Consider the following 17,372-nt stretch of genomic DNA (forward strand, 5'->3'; position numbering starts at 1 on the left):
ACATAGAGCCTTGAAGCACTACCCAGCTGTGGCCCCCTTTGCCTGACAAAGCAATAAAGCTATTTCTTTCTGCTTCGCCCAGAACTGTGTCTCTGAGATTTAATCAGCCACCAATGTACAAGAAGCCAAATTTCGGTAACAATGTTGCAAATGAATCAGTAACTTAAAATTATTCCCATCCCTTCCCCAGATCCTAAAGATAGGGAAAATAGAGATGTGAATTTAAAAAATAGAAGTATAAAAATAATTGACTTGCGATATCCTAGTTTTACAATCCTCTCTAGCTACCACTTGTCAATAACAACTTTTGGTTTATGATTATTTTTATACTATCTTATAAGTGTGGAAATCAGCAAAGAAATAATTGATGTTAGAGTTGGGAGATCCCTGTGAGTTTATTCTGGTTCTTCCTCTTTGATTTTACAGCTGAGGAAATTAGGGCCTAGATTACTTTATGCAAGCTGCCCCCAATAATTTTATATCAGAGAATTAAAATCAAGCGAAAAGCTATGACTCAGAGCAACTTACCTTGTTGGTATATGTTCTTTTAGTCCCTTAAAAATGCATTATGTGTTCCCATAATAAAATTTGTATCATACTGTTTATATTTTTGTATCTTGACTTTTACACTCCATATATTTTGAGGTTTTCCCCCCAAATCTTTGTTATTCACATTTTTGTTACATATTCACATATTTAATGACTATATAATATCTCATTGTATGCATAATACCATAATTTATTGGAACTATTCACCTTTGTTGGGCATTTAGATTGTTTTGAGTTGTTGCTATTAGAAATAAAAACTTTGGCCTCTCCGATTATTTCTTAAGGGGAGAATTACTAGTTTGGTCAAAGGGGATGGACATGTTTAAGGCTTCTGATACACACTGCCAAGTTCACCAGCCCAGGAAAGTTTTGCAGATTTGCTGTAAACAATACGCTTCATATCTTTCTTGCAATCTTAGCAATTTTAGACCTAATAGAGTTATTCCAGTTAACTTGGGAGTTCAAATTTGCCCTAATTTTAATCATTTAAAAAGTACTAATAATTATGACGCAATTATTAATTTGAGAAGCCAAGAGGTCTTACTCTCAAATTGTAAATGAATGTAAGAGCTAAGAGAGATGTGTGACTAAATGGCTAAGATCATGTCCAGAAGCTTTCCTGTAGGGGTCGCTGTTACTGTCAATTTATGCCTGCAAGGCAACTAAAATAATTATGCATTTTAGAATGTAAGCACATGCATTTTTAATGCCTGATTCCTCTACATTCCCTAAACTGTAAAATAAATAATAAGACCTTGCAGCCAGATAGCATCCTAATGCCAAGTTCTTTATATAATGACATATACCACTCTCTCCACTCAATATGCTCCTCAGTTTGAATTGAAATATATGCTACTCTTAAGAAAGGCACTTGGGCTTCTATTAATAGAGGAAGCATTAGCTAATTGCCTAACGCCATAAAGTGTTTACGTGGCACATGCTGACTTGACGAGAAGGAAAAAAAACATTCATTGCTGTGGACGACGGGATCCCCTCCCTCCACCTTCACTTTTCTGCTTTTCCCGCGAAACTCTTTGCCCTCTGCCTCAAAGTGTACACAGAAGACAAAATCAGATGTTGTTAATACGCATTCTATTGTGCCACTTGAGTACAAAGAGGTGCTTTTTAATTTTTATGAATGCAGCTCAAACGTGATCCCCACGTTCCAGGAGCCAGGCCAATGTGGCTGTGCGGACACAGCTTTGCGAGACGGCTATCAGGCTTCAGGGCTGGGGCAGGGACCATGCCAGGGGCTGCTGGAAACGGGTCAGCCCTCTTTACAAAGGAGGAGTCTTTCCCATCGTAAAATGCAAAGTAGCCAGCCGTTTTCCATTCCTCACGTCCTCAACCCTCCTCGTCCGGCGGGTTACGAAGGGGCCGGGAGGATATTTACCCTCCGCTCTCTCACTTCTCTTATTTAACTGAACCCAGGGGCAGCTGCTTCTGAGTGCAGCGCCAGCCGGCTCAGGCCCAGCCCCACCTTGCAGGCAGACTGCCGAGCTGACCAAGGGCTTTGGCCGAGCCGGCGCTGGGCTGCGGCGTCCGGGAAGCGGAAGGAGCCCGTCTAGGAAACCGCGGTGTGCGTCGTGCTGAGGCTGGCGCGAGAGGCTCAATTTCAGGTCGGCAGAGCTCAACCTCGCCGCTCGCGGGCTGCGTCGCGCTGCGGACGCTGGGCTCGGCTCCTCTCGCAGCTGGGAGGAGTTGAGGCTGCGAGTTGGCGAACCTCACTCACCTGTCGGAACCTGGCTCCGGACAGGGAGCTGGGCCTGGCGGCCCCTCGGCCCACCGTCTTCCCCGCACCGGGACGCCACGGCCAGGGAGAAAGGTGTGGGGGCCGCTCCCCGAAACTCGAGACGCCTGGGCTCCGCGCCCCAGCTCCCAGCTCACCTCTTTCGCCCCCAGGCGCCCTCGGCTTGGCGTGCCCCGAAGACCAGCTTGGGCAGACGCCAGGGCTGCGGGTTCGAGAAGCTCCGCCTCCTTCTGCCACTTAGAACCACGGGGGCCTCCAGGAACTTTTCCATTCGGTCTTAGGCGGCGATCACTGCTGAGGTTTTCAGAAGTTTGTAGGAAAGGGCCAGCCAAGGACCTCTGCCTCCATCCCACGCCTTGCCTGCCACCTGCCTGGGACACCGCCAGGCCGGGAGTTCCCGCTCCCCACCGCCCCCCGCAGCGACGCCCCAACTTCTCACGAGCGGTCTGCGCTCCCTGTCACGCTCCTGTGCCAAGGGCCGCGCTGATCTTCCGGGGGCCGGCAAAGCTGTCTCCCCCGGCTCGCCCTCCTCCTCCCCTGAGCGAGCTTGGGGCTGGGTGAGCCCAGAGCTGCGGTGCACTTGAGCTTTCCCAGAGCTCCAAATTCACTCCCGCCCCGGAGCCGACCCTTCGAGGAGGGATTGAGCCGTAGTGGTCCCGGCCTTATACTCCGAAACTCGAGTCGGCCCCCCAGTCTTTTCCCACCGACCTCGGGTGCTGTCGCGGACCGGCTGGGAGAGCGGCCGGCGGAGCGTCCGGGCCCTGGAAACGGCGTAGCCCGTCGGGGGCTGCGCGCACCATGGCCGGCTGCTGCTGCCTGTCCGCGGAGGAGAAGGAGTCGCAGCGCATCAGCGCCGAGATCGAGCGGCAGCTTCGCCGGGACAAGAAGGACGCGCGCCGCGAGCTCAAGCTACTGCTGCTGGGTGAGTGGCTGCGTCTCCCAGACCCCTGAGCGCCGAGTGTTTCCCTCCGGGCCGCTTCCCTCGCGTGCAACCCGCCTGGAGGACCTGGAGCCGAGCGGGGTGCAGCGCAGCTTCCTCCCCTCCCCAGGGGCTCGCGGATGGCAGCAAGTTGGGCCCAGTCCTTTGCACCTCCAGCTGGGCGGCATTCTAAGGCACCCCCTTTCTTACCTCCAAACTAGGGCTGAGGTGTAATATTCGACCCCTGTCTGCTTTCCCCGTTGTGCTTTGCCTCTCTCCCTAAAGCCTCATCCACCCCACCCCTCGGTCCCCAGAGTCGTACAGCCTCTGCAGAACCGTATCTTGGATGTTGGGGGTCGGTGGTGGGGAGCTGCTTGATCCCCATCTTGGGTTCAGCGCTAGCTCTGCCCCCTGCGCTCTCAGGTCTAAACAAGCACGCGGGACCGAGAGCTTACGAAGTGTGGAACTGCGCTAAGTTCTTGGCATCACCGCGCAGTGATGCGAGCAGGTGATTTCTCCGTTTGAGAATTAAAAACGGAGGACGGAAAGTTGGCGAACTTTTCCTGACTGAGGAAAGGAAGGCACAGCAGATAGCGGGTCGGTCGTCGGGGTGAAGCCCAAGCCTTAACCACTGTCCCGCCTGCCTCCCGGGGGTCCCTTTGGGGAGGCTTGTTTGCCGAAGGCCCACACCTGCCTAGCTCAGATCCGCTCAGCGTGTGCTCGTATGCTCGTTCCTAGGGTTGGGACTCCGCTGCCCCAGCCGCGCTGGCTAGTTCTTCGTCGGGTTATTTTGGCCTCCGCACAGGCCTAGGTGGGACGCCCACTTTCAAAACAGGAAAGAGAATGTTAGGGTTTGCCCCAGATATGCCATAGGGCAGGGTCCCTTCTCTTCTGACGTTATAGAACCCTGTTCAGTCCATTTGCTGTTTGAGGAATATTTACCTTTTCCTTCTTTCAGACCAGGGTAGCAGCTATCATATCTTTCTAGAGAGCTGCAAATATTTAACTTTTTCTTTCATCTCTTCCAGACAGGAATCCTCTCTTATACCAGTTTATTCATCTTTAAGGAGTCACCCTCCCAAAAAGCTTCAAGGAAAGAAAAGTCCATTTAGCTAGAAGAAAATAGAGAAGGTTTTTTGTCAGTTTTACCTTCAGACCTGGGCAAGGGAACCCCTGTGTAATTATTCCCTGGGTTTAGGAGGGCAGGGTCTGCCCTTCCCCAGGTTGTGCCCTTCCCCACTGGGCTAGTGTCTGCAGGTGGACCGGACTGCCTACCCAGAGTCCACACTGCCCACTGCAGCCCAGACCCCCATTGAAATAGGGAATTCAAAGACCCCAAGCCTGCTCTGTGCAAGTAGGGGGAGCAGACCCCCTCCCTGAGGAGTGCCTAATGAGGCAGCTGTACTGGGGGTGTGGAAGAGCCTGGCAATGTGGGCTGAGGGCCTACAGGTGTGCCCAAGAGGCCTTCCTGGAGGAGATGGAGCCTGGGTGGGGAAGGGAAGGGATTCTGTCCATTGGCTGGGGCTGCCCTCTCACACCTGGCCCAGAACTCTGAGGGGTCTGAGAATTCTAATTGTACCTGGCCTTCCAGGTTGTTATAAAGCTGCATATGTCAAGGAAGGAGGATTCTGTGACAGTCTGCTAGAGGATAGCAATTTCGAGTAATTATGTGGGCCCTCATCGTCCTCTTGCCCCGGACACCCCAGAGGTTAGGGGCGGGCCTGGCTTTAGCTGCATACTTTTTCTTTTCAAGGACAGGCTGAACCCTCTATCATTGTGAAATACTCTGATCTGTGTCAGTGTGTGAAGTTCAGTGTCTGGAATATACCAGGAGCTTGACAAATGAAAATTAAACAGTAAGCTGAGCCACTCTGGTGATTCTTATCACCATTCAGGTGATAAGCCTGTTCCAAGTAAAATGCTTGGATTTACTCACGCTCAGACTAGGGTAGGAACGTTTGTAGGTATGTTCTCCCTGGAAGTCATACTTAATCCAGGTGATTAGAATCCTTCTTTGTACCCGCCAGGCCCTTGCCCCTCTCAGCACTGCCTGACCTTCCAGGATCCCCCTTTTCATCGTGCCCAGCTGTGACTAGCACACAGGCTCAGTGCTAGTCACTCAGAAACTGTTAGAAAGTTTCCATACCACATGGAATTGTCTACAGTCCCAAGGATGGACTTTGAAACCTCTGGTTACTCTGTAAGGGAGCCGGTCATACTTGCATTTCTTAAGATAGAGGAGGAGGAGGTGATGCCCAAGATAAAGGAATCAGGGAATGCTGCTTTGTCTAAAGTCATGCAATTTAATTAAAAAAAAATAAAACACCTGAGCCTCTGTAATCTGTTTTGCAAATGGGAATTGAGGATCCTGTGTGGAGCATGGAATGACCTGAAAGGCCACCAACTCTTTGACAAGGAAGCATGTTGTTGCAACTAAATGATTTGAGGATGTTTCCAAAGTGCATTCAGTGGGGCAGTATCCCGTTTGTGCATAATAAAAGCATGGGTCAGTGTCCGCAGGGAAAGATAAAAATTGCTGTCTGTTTGGGGCTGGTATTCGCAAGATGTCAGCATGGTGGTCTCTCAGTGGAAGGAGATGGGGGAAATAAAGGAGACGGCTGACTTTAGTAGAAAGAAATTCCTTATCAGTTCTTCAGATAAAAGTGGGACAAAAGAGTTCTAAGAGCCCTGATGAGCACCACTCAGTATAGGAAGAAAGTGTCTGGACAATAGCAATTAAATGGGGAGAAATGTGATCTTTTATTGGTTCTTGGTGTGGAATGAGGCTTGGGAAAGTGTTGCTTGTTAACTGGGTTGAGGGTCGCCAGCAACTCTGATGGCTTAATTTTGGATGCAGACCCCATCTTGGAACTGTCTGGAAGGAATGTGTACTGGGGAATTGGTATTTAACTTATGCTGGTATAGGGATTAAAAATGTAGGTTATGAGGCCTGACTGCCTGGGTTCAAGCCCTGCCTCTACCCTTTGTTAATTGTGGACTAACTTCTCTCGGCTCTGTCTGGCAGTGGTAAGTGGCAGCTAGCATCACACTGTTTTTGAGCATTTTTAGCCACCAGTGAGGTGTCATTTCCATTTTAGTTGACCAGTTGTAGGTCTCTAGCAGTTTGTGTAAGTTGTCCTGGTCGTGCTTTAACAAAAATGTTTCACCTTGGCTTTGCCTTACTGTTTTCTGAACCTTAAGCTGACTTTAAAATCTTATTCTCCTTACACTAAAACGTTGAAAAATCTGAGTCCCCCAAAGTTTTATTGCATTGGTTATAACAAAATTCCATTGTAGAACTCACTGTCATGTTCCTGGGCTGGAAGTCTATTAGAGGGAATGGCGTAGACAGTGTGGGTTTCTCGGTAGAAACTGACAGAATTTTCTTGCTTTGTGAGGAGAGGGAGCAAAATGGTGAATATGCACATGTTCCTTCCTCTTGGCTTTGTTCAATCCAGAATGCCAGGCACTGCACTGGATTTGCGCAGTGGTTCCCGTGTCCCGCCCCCATCGCTTTTGGAGCACCTTCTTCTGGCATAACTACATGCCCCAGGCTCACCTCGTACCACTCTGCCCAGTCCAGGAATAAGACATTTCACTGCAGGGCCTTGATCACTTTTAGTAGAGAACTGCACCCTTTCTTCTAAGATGTTTAAGCCACTTGAAACAAAGATATCAAGTCCCCTAATTCAAATCAAATCACCGGTATAGTATCTAAGCACCTGAAGAACCACATCTCTAAAGCACTGAGTCAGAGGATGAAAATTTTGAGGCTGTGCTGCTGTGAGCAGATTTAAAATGGAAAAATCTACCAGTGAAGTTTGACGAAAAACAATGTAAAAAGAAAAAAGGCTTAGCCCTCAAAGGTTTTCTTTTTTGTAAAAGATTAAAAAAAAAAAAAAAGATGGCTTCTAGTCTGTATCACCTTTTTATTTTCTTTTTTTCTGTGATACCTGAATCATAAGAGAAAAGTGTCCTTGTAAGAAGCCCCATGTGTGGCGTTGCAGGGAGGGAGATGGCTGGATTGAGAAGGCAGACAGAGAGGGGTGTCAGCAAGTCAGCGTAGCCAAGCTATTGTGTTACTAAAGGCAGAGATTGAAATTCAGGCAAAAGAGGGACTTTATTGGAAGGATTCTTACCAGGGCCTCCCATGAAATGAAAAGGATCAAATAGTAAAAAGCGGGAAAGCAAGTGCCAGGGCGTTCCTGGGGCCCTTCTCCACGGCCACCAACATGACTTGGCTCTGTCCCCTTTGGAGCTCTAGAGCCCCTGGGCCTTTCTTGTCCCTGTCAGAGAGCCTGCGGCCCCGTGTGGGTGAGGGTGCGCTCCTGGATCAATCACTTTTGTCTGGGAGACACACAGCACAGACGTGGCTTCATCTGAATACAGGTGGCCTGGGGCCCGGCTCCCTGCAAGGGCAGCAGCCACTGCTGCAAACACTGCCCAAGGAATCAGAAGCGTACCAGCCGAAATCCCAGGGCTCTGAAAGTGGAAAGCACGGCAGGACCCTCTGCAGAGCCCCGCTTTCATTGCAGCAGTTGGCTGCTGGGTAAATTAATGGCTTATCACATTGGGCGGGGTTCTTGGTTGCAGACCATTTAAGCCGAAGAATAATTTGTTGGCGGGGAAGCAGGAAGCTCATAGAATTGATAGGGATTGGAGAGCAGGCTAAGCCAAAGGGCAGGATCCAAGGTAGTCTTGACGTTGGGGTCAGACCAGACTGCCAGGCACACAGCCAGAGACGCGTCACCCCGAGCCGAGAGTCGCCGAGGCTGCCCTGGATGCTTACCTCCACGTGAGAGCCGCAAATGACTGTCTCCCGCTACTCTGTCGCTTTTCAAAACCTCGGGCCATCTGATTGTGCCCATCTGCCAGAGAGCTGGGGGGAGAGGCAGGAAGGTATAGTGGTGAGAGCGTGCTCTCTGGAGCCAGGCTTTGTGAGTGTAAAATCTAGGCAAGAAATCGTTCCCATTGTGCTGCTAACCCCCGTCTGGGCTCGGTTACAAGGTCACTGATAGAAGTAGCATGCAGTTCCCAGAAAGGTATGGAGATAGGGCAGCCAGCAACATGAAGTCCCTGCTGGTGCCCCTTCTCAGAGAGCAGGCACCGGATGTGGGGTCATAACGTAGAATCTTTTTTTTTTTAATTTATTTATTTTTGTCTGCGTTGGGTCCTTGTTGCTGCGCGCGGGCTTTCTCTAGTTGTGGTGAGCGGGGACCACTCCTCGCTGCGGTGCGTGGGCTCTTCACCACTGCGGCCTCTCCCTCTGCAGAGCATGGGCTCTAGGCGTGCGGGCCTCAGCAGTTGTGGCTCACGGGCTCAGTAGTTGTGGTACACGGGCCTAGTTGCTCCGCGGCATGTGGCCCTTCCCGGACCAGGGCTCGAACCCGTGTCCCCCACATTGGCAGGCTGATTCTTAACCACTGCGCCACCAGGGAAGCCCCATAACTTAGAATCTTGAAGGGAACAGCACGTTAAGGCTCTGGAAACCTGAGTGTTTTGTTTTGTTTTGTTTTGGTTTTGGTGGAGGTAGCCCCTGAGTAGTCGGTATATGACCATGAGCAAGACATTCCCTTTTGAACCCTAGGATCCTCACCTGTAAAATGAAAGGCTTGGATCAGGTGACCTCTGAGGTCTTTTCCATTCTGTCATCAGATGGTTTATACCAGTGGTTCTCAAAGTGTGTTCCCAGGACCAGCAGTATCAGCACTGGGAACTTGTTGGAAATACAAAGTCTCAGTCCCCATCATGTCCTTCTGAACCAAATTCTGGAGTGGGACCCGCAGGCTGTATGTTAATAAGGCCTCCAGGTGACCTGTTTTATAGCATTAGCCTGCAGCTCAGGACTGGCCAGACTCTGCTGCCCTAGGCTCTAAGGCAGATATCCTTCTCTTTCAGCGGATATCTAGGAGGCCCCTAGGATCAACCTGCCTAGCGGATGCTCTCTTTCTTGAAGTTGAAGCAATCTTTCCCTCACCAACTTGAAGAAGGGTCTTCAGAGTGTGAGCTGGGTAATCTGTAGCGACTGTTTAGCCTTTGTCCTCAGCTGCCGGGTTGCTGGGCAAAGAGGAAGAGCAGGCACGCATGTATGTACGTCTTACCTTGGCAAGAGTCCTTACAAAAGCAACAGTGTGCATTTGCGTGGACCCTTGCACTTTGATGTACAACTCCAAAAGTTGTGCTCCTATAAATTGCAATGGTTTTATGGCCAATAACCATTAAGTAGTTACCTTTCCAGTATGGACTAAGTGGTGCGGAGGAGACATATTTTAGCGTGAGCCACCATATATCAGTCTGCTCTTTGAAAGTTCACCCTCTGTGGAACATTGGCTGGTATTTCCATCCAAAGGGTAATATTCCTGGTTCTCAAGTTTTGTTTTCTTTCCTAAGTAACTGATACATTCTCATGTTTTGTACTTTTTTAATGAATGAGAGGAAAAGAGAACATTTATCTTTTATTATTTTGTCTGAAAGGCATCTTTTGTATGGTCAGTCAGTTGTCAGTGACCCACAGATGATTAACTATGCCACTGCTGTCTTGAACCTGCCATGAATAACACCTTCATTTGAGTAACTCATCCCCAGGATGCTTTTCTGTTGCTCAGCTACTATGTAATTGGGAAATATAAGCTAATTGTATTACTAAACAAAATGAGATAAATGAAGGTGATAAATCATTTGCAGAATCATCATCTAATGTACCTAGTGGTCTAAATCCTAGTTGTCCGAGTCAATGCCACTCAAAAAGTAGTTGTGGGCCCCGGGCCAGTGTGCATGTAAGACAAGTACAGAAATCAAGAATAAGCATCTAGAAACTTTTATAGCAATTTAACATTGCTGTGGCATCAGAGGGTATTTTTATTGTATTTCATTGATGTAACAGTCTGCAACTGAATGGGAAAAATTTAAAAACTGGTCCCTTACCACAGTTTGAGAATCACAAGTGCAAACTTTTATGGGTGGGGTGGCAAAGGTCCAGAGGACTGGAGAGACTCAGCAGATGTCACAGGGCTTGTAGTCAGTAGCTAACTGACAGTAAGCCATAGTGAGGAGTCCAGTCTCTTAGTTGCCAGCCCATTCTTTCATTAAGTCACCGAGTCTTCATATTGAATTTCATTTCTAAGGCAACATCCATTCTAAGATATGCCATTGATTTGAAAACAGATTTTCATTTACTATACTGTAGGAAATATACACATCAATGCAAAGGCATCTTGACCTTGAGAATGTTAATTTGTGTGGCAATAAATCTTGAAATCAAGGATATAAGGTTATGTTTTTCTCTTTTTTTCCCTCTGATAGTGCACATTTAAAATGAAGCAAAACTGCCCCAATTATTGACAAAGAATTCAATTTCGTACAACTGATTAAGTGCTGAAATTAGATTGGAAAAGAAGCCTCTGTCATATTGCCATCAGCCCACTGAGTTCAAGTAATCTTATGCTATGAAACTCTAAAAAGAGTTGCTTCCTAGATTAGTGGGACTTTTATATATAAAGAAGTTTAAGAAGAAAATTAGAGCAACAAAATGTTGTGAGAGGACCGATATATGCTACTGTTTGCTCCAGTGTCTGAATAATTGTGGATGGGCCACATTCAGGCAATTGGTTGAGTCTAGGAAGAGTTTCACATGAGACCTTGAACTCTCTGGTGGCTTTGTTCACCACTGAACCCGCAATGTTGAGCACAGAGCCTAGCTTAAACACTGGTTGAATAAATATGTTTCTCTGTCTCTATAGTGGTTTCCATGAAATACCAGATGAGTAGTGTGAATTTCTTACAGGAGCTGGACGTCTCTGTTGTTTGGGGCACTGTAGGAACATTCATGGAAGGAAGACAAACCTGGTTTGGGCCTTGAAGAAAGGAAAATTAGAAAATTCCAGGATTGGTTTGTTTTTTACGTGTATAAGATCTGGGCTAATTACTCATTTTGAATGTGCTTATACCTGGATTAGTGGTGTCAGAATAAGAAAATTGAGCTCGGATCCTAGAAGTGAAATGATATTTGGCAAAATATATTCTTTGTACTTCTTTCCTAGTAATGGTACTTGATAAGATTTTGATATGTAAACAGAACTATAGTTGAGACATTTGCTAATTGTTCTTCGCTATTGCTTTATTCTGAAATAATTTGAAAAAAATCATAGTTCATCTCGGTCTTTATGTAATTTTTGTAAATATCTAGTAGTTCTGTCTGTATTTAAGAGTTAGACTTCATGATTTTGGAGACCCATCTCACACTTAATTTTATGAATATGAAATTTGGAAGCTCTAAAAGAATCTTTCATTACAATGACTTAAATCCTCTGAAGCTTAAGACCTAGTCTGATGTGTTAAGAGCCACACCATAACCTGACCAAATTTCATAGGAAAATGACCTCTTTCTGTGCAGCTGGCAGAAGTGAGCATCTGATATCGCACTAAGTGGGGATATTTGAAGTGGCAAGACCTTATGTGCTTCACATATATATATGTTGGTTTGTTGATATAAATCTTTGTAATTGGTATTATTTAAAACAGTGGTCTTCAGATTTTGTAATTTTGAGTTTGTTTTTAAAAATTTGGGAAAGTAAACAAAATGGGGCTCTCCATTCGAAAAATTTACCAAGTGAGAATGTTAAAAATATTTTAGTGTATTCCTCTGAAAAGCAATTTAAACGGTGATATTAGACACATTTAACAACTCCTTTCTTAACATGTCCAAAATGGAACACATTGAACCAACCTGAAGGGTCTTCACTTTACCTCTCCCTGATTCATGCGTTTCCACCCATCTTTCTTATCTCAACAAATGGTACCCCTGACCACCCGTGTGCTCAAACCAGAATCCAGAGAGTCTTTCTTGATCTTTCTTCTACTACACCTAACACTAGAAATGGAATAATAATAATAAAACATTAACATGTGTACATCCCATCATCATTCTGGGCACTTGAAATGAATGATCTCATTTGTTTCTCTCTGTGCTTGGAGGTGCAGTGACTATGGTCCTCCCCATTCTACAGATGAGGAAACTGAGGCTCCACAGCAAGGTTCACCAGCCAGGGTAGAACCAGGGTTCGAACCCAGAGAGTCTGATTCCAGAGCCCTGGTTCTGAATCATGGTCCTATTTCTGTCTCCCAGAACCAACATCTCACCCCAATGTACTTCAAGAGGCCAAATCTCCACTGTGCCTACTTCTTGCCATTGTATTTGCCCCAACTCTTGTCTGGATTACTTCATCCTCTACTGCTCCCTAGCCCTGAGTCCTTTCTCCATGCTGCAGCCAGAGTGACCTTTTAAAAATGTAAATTGGATTCTTGTTTTCCCACTCAAAACCTTTCTATGTCTTCCCATTGCCTTTGGATGCAAATCTAAAATCTGTGCGCGGCCCGTGAGACCTTCTACCCATCCCCTGCCACCCCTCTGCCATTATTCCCTGGGATCACTCACTTCTGGCTGTAGAGCCCCCTTTTAGGACCTTTATTGGGGCCAAATGCTTCCTTTTTAGATGTCTGCACATGCCAATCATCTGCCTTCAACATGAGTCCTTACTAGTCTTCTAGCTAACTGCTACTCATTTTCAGAAGGCATCTTAAATACCCCTTCCTCCTGGAAGCCTTCACTGACTCCCTGATCCAGAATAAGTCCCCCCAGAGTATTCTCCCATAGCCCATCCTGTATTTCTTTTTTAAAATGGTAGTCATCATGGTTTGAAACTCTGTTTCTAATATGGTTCTTTTCATCTTCCCCGCTAGACTCTATATCTGCTGAGTGTAGGGATTATTAGAACCAGTGAGTCCTCAAGATCTTGTATAGTGCCTGGTTCTTCCAGAAACATCTGCTGAATGAAAAAATGTATTGCCATTTAGTATCAATATAATGGCATAAATGAAAGGATATTTTAACTTCAAATGGTGGAAAGGGCTTATTCTTAATAGACGATACTTTAAATTGGATAAATAAATATTTATGACTCACTATTTGTTCATATTAAACTTTCACTTTTGGACTGATGAAAACTTTGTTACATACTGACATTGGATTGTGGGCCGATGTTCTGGAACCAAGGATTTATTGCATGTGTCTTATTTGTTTCCTAAGTTTTCATATTTTCTTATGCACAAAAGTGAAAAATTAAGTTAAAAATTTTTTAACTTAAAGAGTGGCATATTTGTACCAAAGACTGCTAGCAGTCTCCTGCATATCTTCTTTTCTCCCTCCTTCTGTAGTAAGGTAATATCTTGACACATGACCCGGAGGTAAAGACTGTATTTCTCAGTTTGCCTGCTGCTGGTGTGGTCATTTGGCTAAGTTCATAGCCCATGGGATATAAACTGTAGTCATATAGGCGATTTCTGAGTTGTGACCTTAAAAGGAAAGGGGCCTCCTTCCCTTCTAGAGAAGAATGCTGATTTGGTGGTAGCAGTTAGAGCAACCATCTTTTCCCCATGAGATGGAAGTTGGGTGTTGAGGATGAAAAAGCAACACGGTAGAAAAGGCCTGTATCCCTGATACTACGAAGGTGCCATACTAGCCCTGAGCTAGGAACAATGGGACCCTTTTTCAATAGCAGCTAAACTGGTATCCTAGCTAATAAAATATTATACATTCTGTTGTTTTTTTTTTAAAGAAGATGTTGGGGGTAGGAGTTTATTAATTAATTTATTTATTTTTGCTGTGTCGGGTCTTCGTTTCTGTGCCAGGGCTTTCTCTAGTTGTGCAAGCGGGGGCCACTTTTCATCGCGGTGCGCAGGTTTCTCACTATCACGGCCTCTCTTGTTGCGGAGCACAGGCTCCAGACGCGCAGGCTCAGTAGTTGTGGCTCATGGGCCTAGTTGCTCCACAGCATGTGGGATCCTCCCAGACCAGGGCTTGAACCCATGTCCCCTGCATTAGCAGACAGATTCTCAACCACTGCGCCACCAGGGAAGCCCCATACATTCTGTTTTGCACTCAGCTTTTAAACTCCCGATATATCTGGGGGTTCTTTCCCAATCATATGCAATTCTAAGGCAGAAAAGTCAGAATGTAATATGTTTGTGGGAGGGGTGTCTAATATCCAACATGATGAGGATCTTGGCTGGGAGTCAATACCATATCTGGGTCTCTCATTCTCTGGACATTCTAGTGATATATGACATACTTGTATTTTCTGCAGTTGACTTTTCAGATATTTTATAGGAGGTTTTTTTTTTGCGAGCAAATAAACATTTGAAGCTGTTTGTTTTACTTGATATTGAGTTTGTCAAGGTTGAGAAAGATAAAAGCCTAGTTTTCCTAAGCCTTTAATGTCCATTTTAATTTTTAAAAACCTCATAATTTTTTAATAAAAATAACTATGCCTTTCACTTAATTCTTTGGTTAGTTTTTAATTTACTACTAAGTTAACTCTACTTATTAATTCGGTGAAGTAAATAATTAAATTTCCCTTAAACACTTAAAACCTATTAACACATTTAAAAAACCTGAGTGTCCTCAAATATATCAACGCACTGACAAAGCTGGCAAGAAAAAGCTAAGCATTTAAGTGGCTCCAGTGATCTCATAAACCTAAAGTTCTAGATTAAATTAATCTTATTCTTTTAAACAGTCAAATACTGTTTTCTAAATGTAATAAAATAAAATACTATTCTTAAGTGTAATCAAATCAAATAATAATCTATACTATTAACTCCTGTAAATTAATCACAACTCTAATATTCAGATTACTTTGTATCAGATTAAATGCTTTAAATGACAGCATCAAAAAAAATTCAGTGCTGCTCATGATTATCATACCTATTCTTAAATTTAACTTGAGCATTATTACTGTATATTTGATTCGTTCCTTTTTTTTTCTCTTTTTAAATTTATTTAATTTATTTTATTTTTGGCTGCCTTGGGTCTTCGCTGCTGTTCGTGGGCTTTTCTCCAGTTGCGGTGAGCAGGGGCTACTCTTTGTTGCGGTGCGCAGGCCTCTCGTTGTGGTGGCCTCCCTTGTTGGGGAGCACGGGCTCCAGGCACGCGGGCTTCAGTAGTTGTGGCATGCGGGCTCTAGAGCACAGGCTCAGTAGCTCAGCGGTTGCGGCGCACGGGCTTAGCCGCTCTGCCACACGTGGAATCCTCCCGGACCAGGGCCCGAACCTGCGTCCCCTGCATTGGCAGGCAGATTCTTAACCACTGTGCCACCAGGGAAGCCCTTGATTTGTTTCTTATTCCTTCACCTTTTGTGGCTTGCAAAGTTCAACCCAACCAAGAAGATGTACAGTCTCAGCCTAAAAATCAGCCACCAGGGAAGTCCCTACTGTCACTGAACTTTAAAGAAGAAAAACTTAGATCTCAGATTCAAGAGATGAGAGCTATCAGGTTGTTTCTTAAAGCTTGTCTATATTCTGCTTTTGATATTCTGTGTTTGAACATATCAGTCTAATATTGTTTATACGTTTCTTTCCTTTCAATAGAAACACTAAGCTATTTAAGAATGAGTTAATTCACCCTATTTCATCCTGTTCTTTAAATATAAAGCCCTTGTCACAAACCATAAGCCTACCCAAACCTCTACCAACTGTAAGCCTTCAAAGCAAGTGTTTGGGTTTAAATACTTCTTCTTGGTCTAAAAGTTGACTGAATCACCCCCTTTAATATCTTCTCTCTGCCTTTGTATTTGTCACTGTGGAATTGCAGACTGACTACAGGTAGCTGATGGGTGAGGAACGTGCTGGAACTTTCCCTGACCATTTTCAAATTACCGTTCATTTAGGGTAATGAGGAAGTCTTTCTGCCTTGCCTCAGTTAATTTGTGTCTGTGTTTGAGGATAGACTGGTGGAAGAAATGTGGAGGAGGCTTTGGTTTATTTGACATAAGCTCATCAGAGTAGGATTGGACACTAAAGGTAGTGACTATCAATTAGGCATGGCCCCAGTGAAGCCAATTTGTGTGTACACATACACACACAAATACACACATACCACCACCACCACAACTGCCACCAGAGAATTTGCATTTACAAGGCAATTTGAATTTGCCCTTAGGAGAATTAAACCAATTTTATCTGCAATGTAATTATATCTTGGTGCAAACCAGAAAATGGCAAAATTTATTATCCAACAAAAGTATATTCATTTGTCTAAAGTGTTCATTTTGAGCATCTAAAATTTCTGTTTAAAGTCACCTTGCTCTTTAAGGAGAATCATACTGGTCAAAACAGAAAGGGTTTTGTTTTTAATTATTATGATTCACAAAACTCAAAGAATACCTTAATTTATATTATGACATCTGGTAGAGCAATAATTAGAAATATTATTTCTGATTTGTATTTTTTCCAGAATTGTAAACAGTTCCTTATTTCATCTGATAATCACCTGTTTAATGAATTGCTTTTCCCTTTAATACTTTTCACCTTTCGACTACCTGAAAAAGCTGGTTGTTGTCTAAATGCTTGTGGATGAATTGCCAGAAATCTTTGGTGTAGGTCCCAGAATGGCTTCTATTTTGCAATGTGACCCTGGGCAAGTCATAAAGGCCTAGAGGCTCCTCAATGGTAAAATGAAGAGGCTGGATTCAGCAGCTCTGAGTTCCTGTGGTAACTCTTCAGCCATAGTGGAAGTGTTACCTTGATCACTCGGGGCAGAAACTGTGTGTGTGTGTGTGTGTGTGTGTGTGTGTGTGTGTGTGTGTGTGTGTGTGTGTGTGTGTGTGTGTGTGTGTTTAGTGCCTGCCTCCAGCATAACTGAGGAAATAGTAGCTGGTTGCTGTTTGCCTGGGTGACAAGTGACAGAAATAGAATTCTTCATATTCCTTTGTTCTCTGTGTTTGTATTTTCAAGTAACATGAGACTTTACATATGCGTTAATCTCAGGATATCAGAACAGGTTTGTCAGGGACAGAAATGTATTGAATTGGTAATCTAACTGGAACTTCTGATTGTAGAAATATCTGTTGACATAAAAATGACTGGGGGGGGGTGAAATGGGTCCAAAGGTATAAGCTTCTAGGCATAAGATAAGTCATGGGGATGTAGTGTACAAATAAATAAACAAATAAGTAAATAAATTAAAATGACTCCTGAACTAACACTATTTGTCATTAGCCAAAAACTTTCTAGCCTTCAATTTACTCTAAAGCATAGGAACATTTAATAATAATAATGGCAGTAAACTTATATAACACTGTTTATACGTCAAAAATGATT

General features: G+C 44.8%; 1 protein-coding gene across 1 annotated transcript in view; it reads left to right on the top strand.

Moving 5' to 3' along the window:
* Window positions 1-1,950: 1,950 nt before the first annotated feature.
* Window positions 1,951-17,372, top strand: part of GNA14 (G protein subunit alpha 14) — a 193,769-nt gene continuing 178,347 nt past the window's right edge. The window contains exon 1 of the mRNA XM_067744121.1: window positions 1,951-3,221. Coding sequence (XP_067600222.1) covers window positions 3,098-3,221 — 124 coding nt within the window. The 5' untranslated portion in view covers window positions 1,951-3,097. The remainder of the gene's footprint in view (window positions 3,222-17,372) is intronic.

Source organism: Pseudorca crassidens, chromosome 7 (assembly GCF_039906515.1).
Source record: "Pseudorca crassidens isolate mPseCra1 chromosome 7, mPseCra1.hap1, whole genome shotgun sequence".
NCBI classification, from domain to species: domain Eukaryota; kingdom Metazoa; phylum Chordata; class Mammalia; order Artiodactyla; family Delphinidae; genus Pseudorca; species Pseudorca crassidens.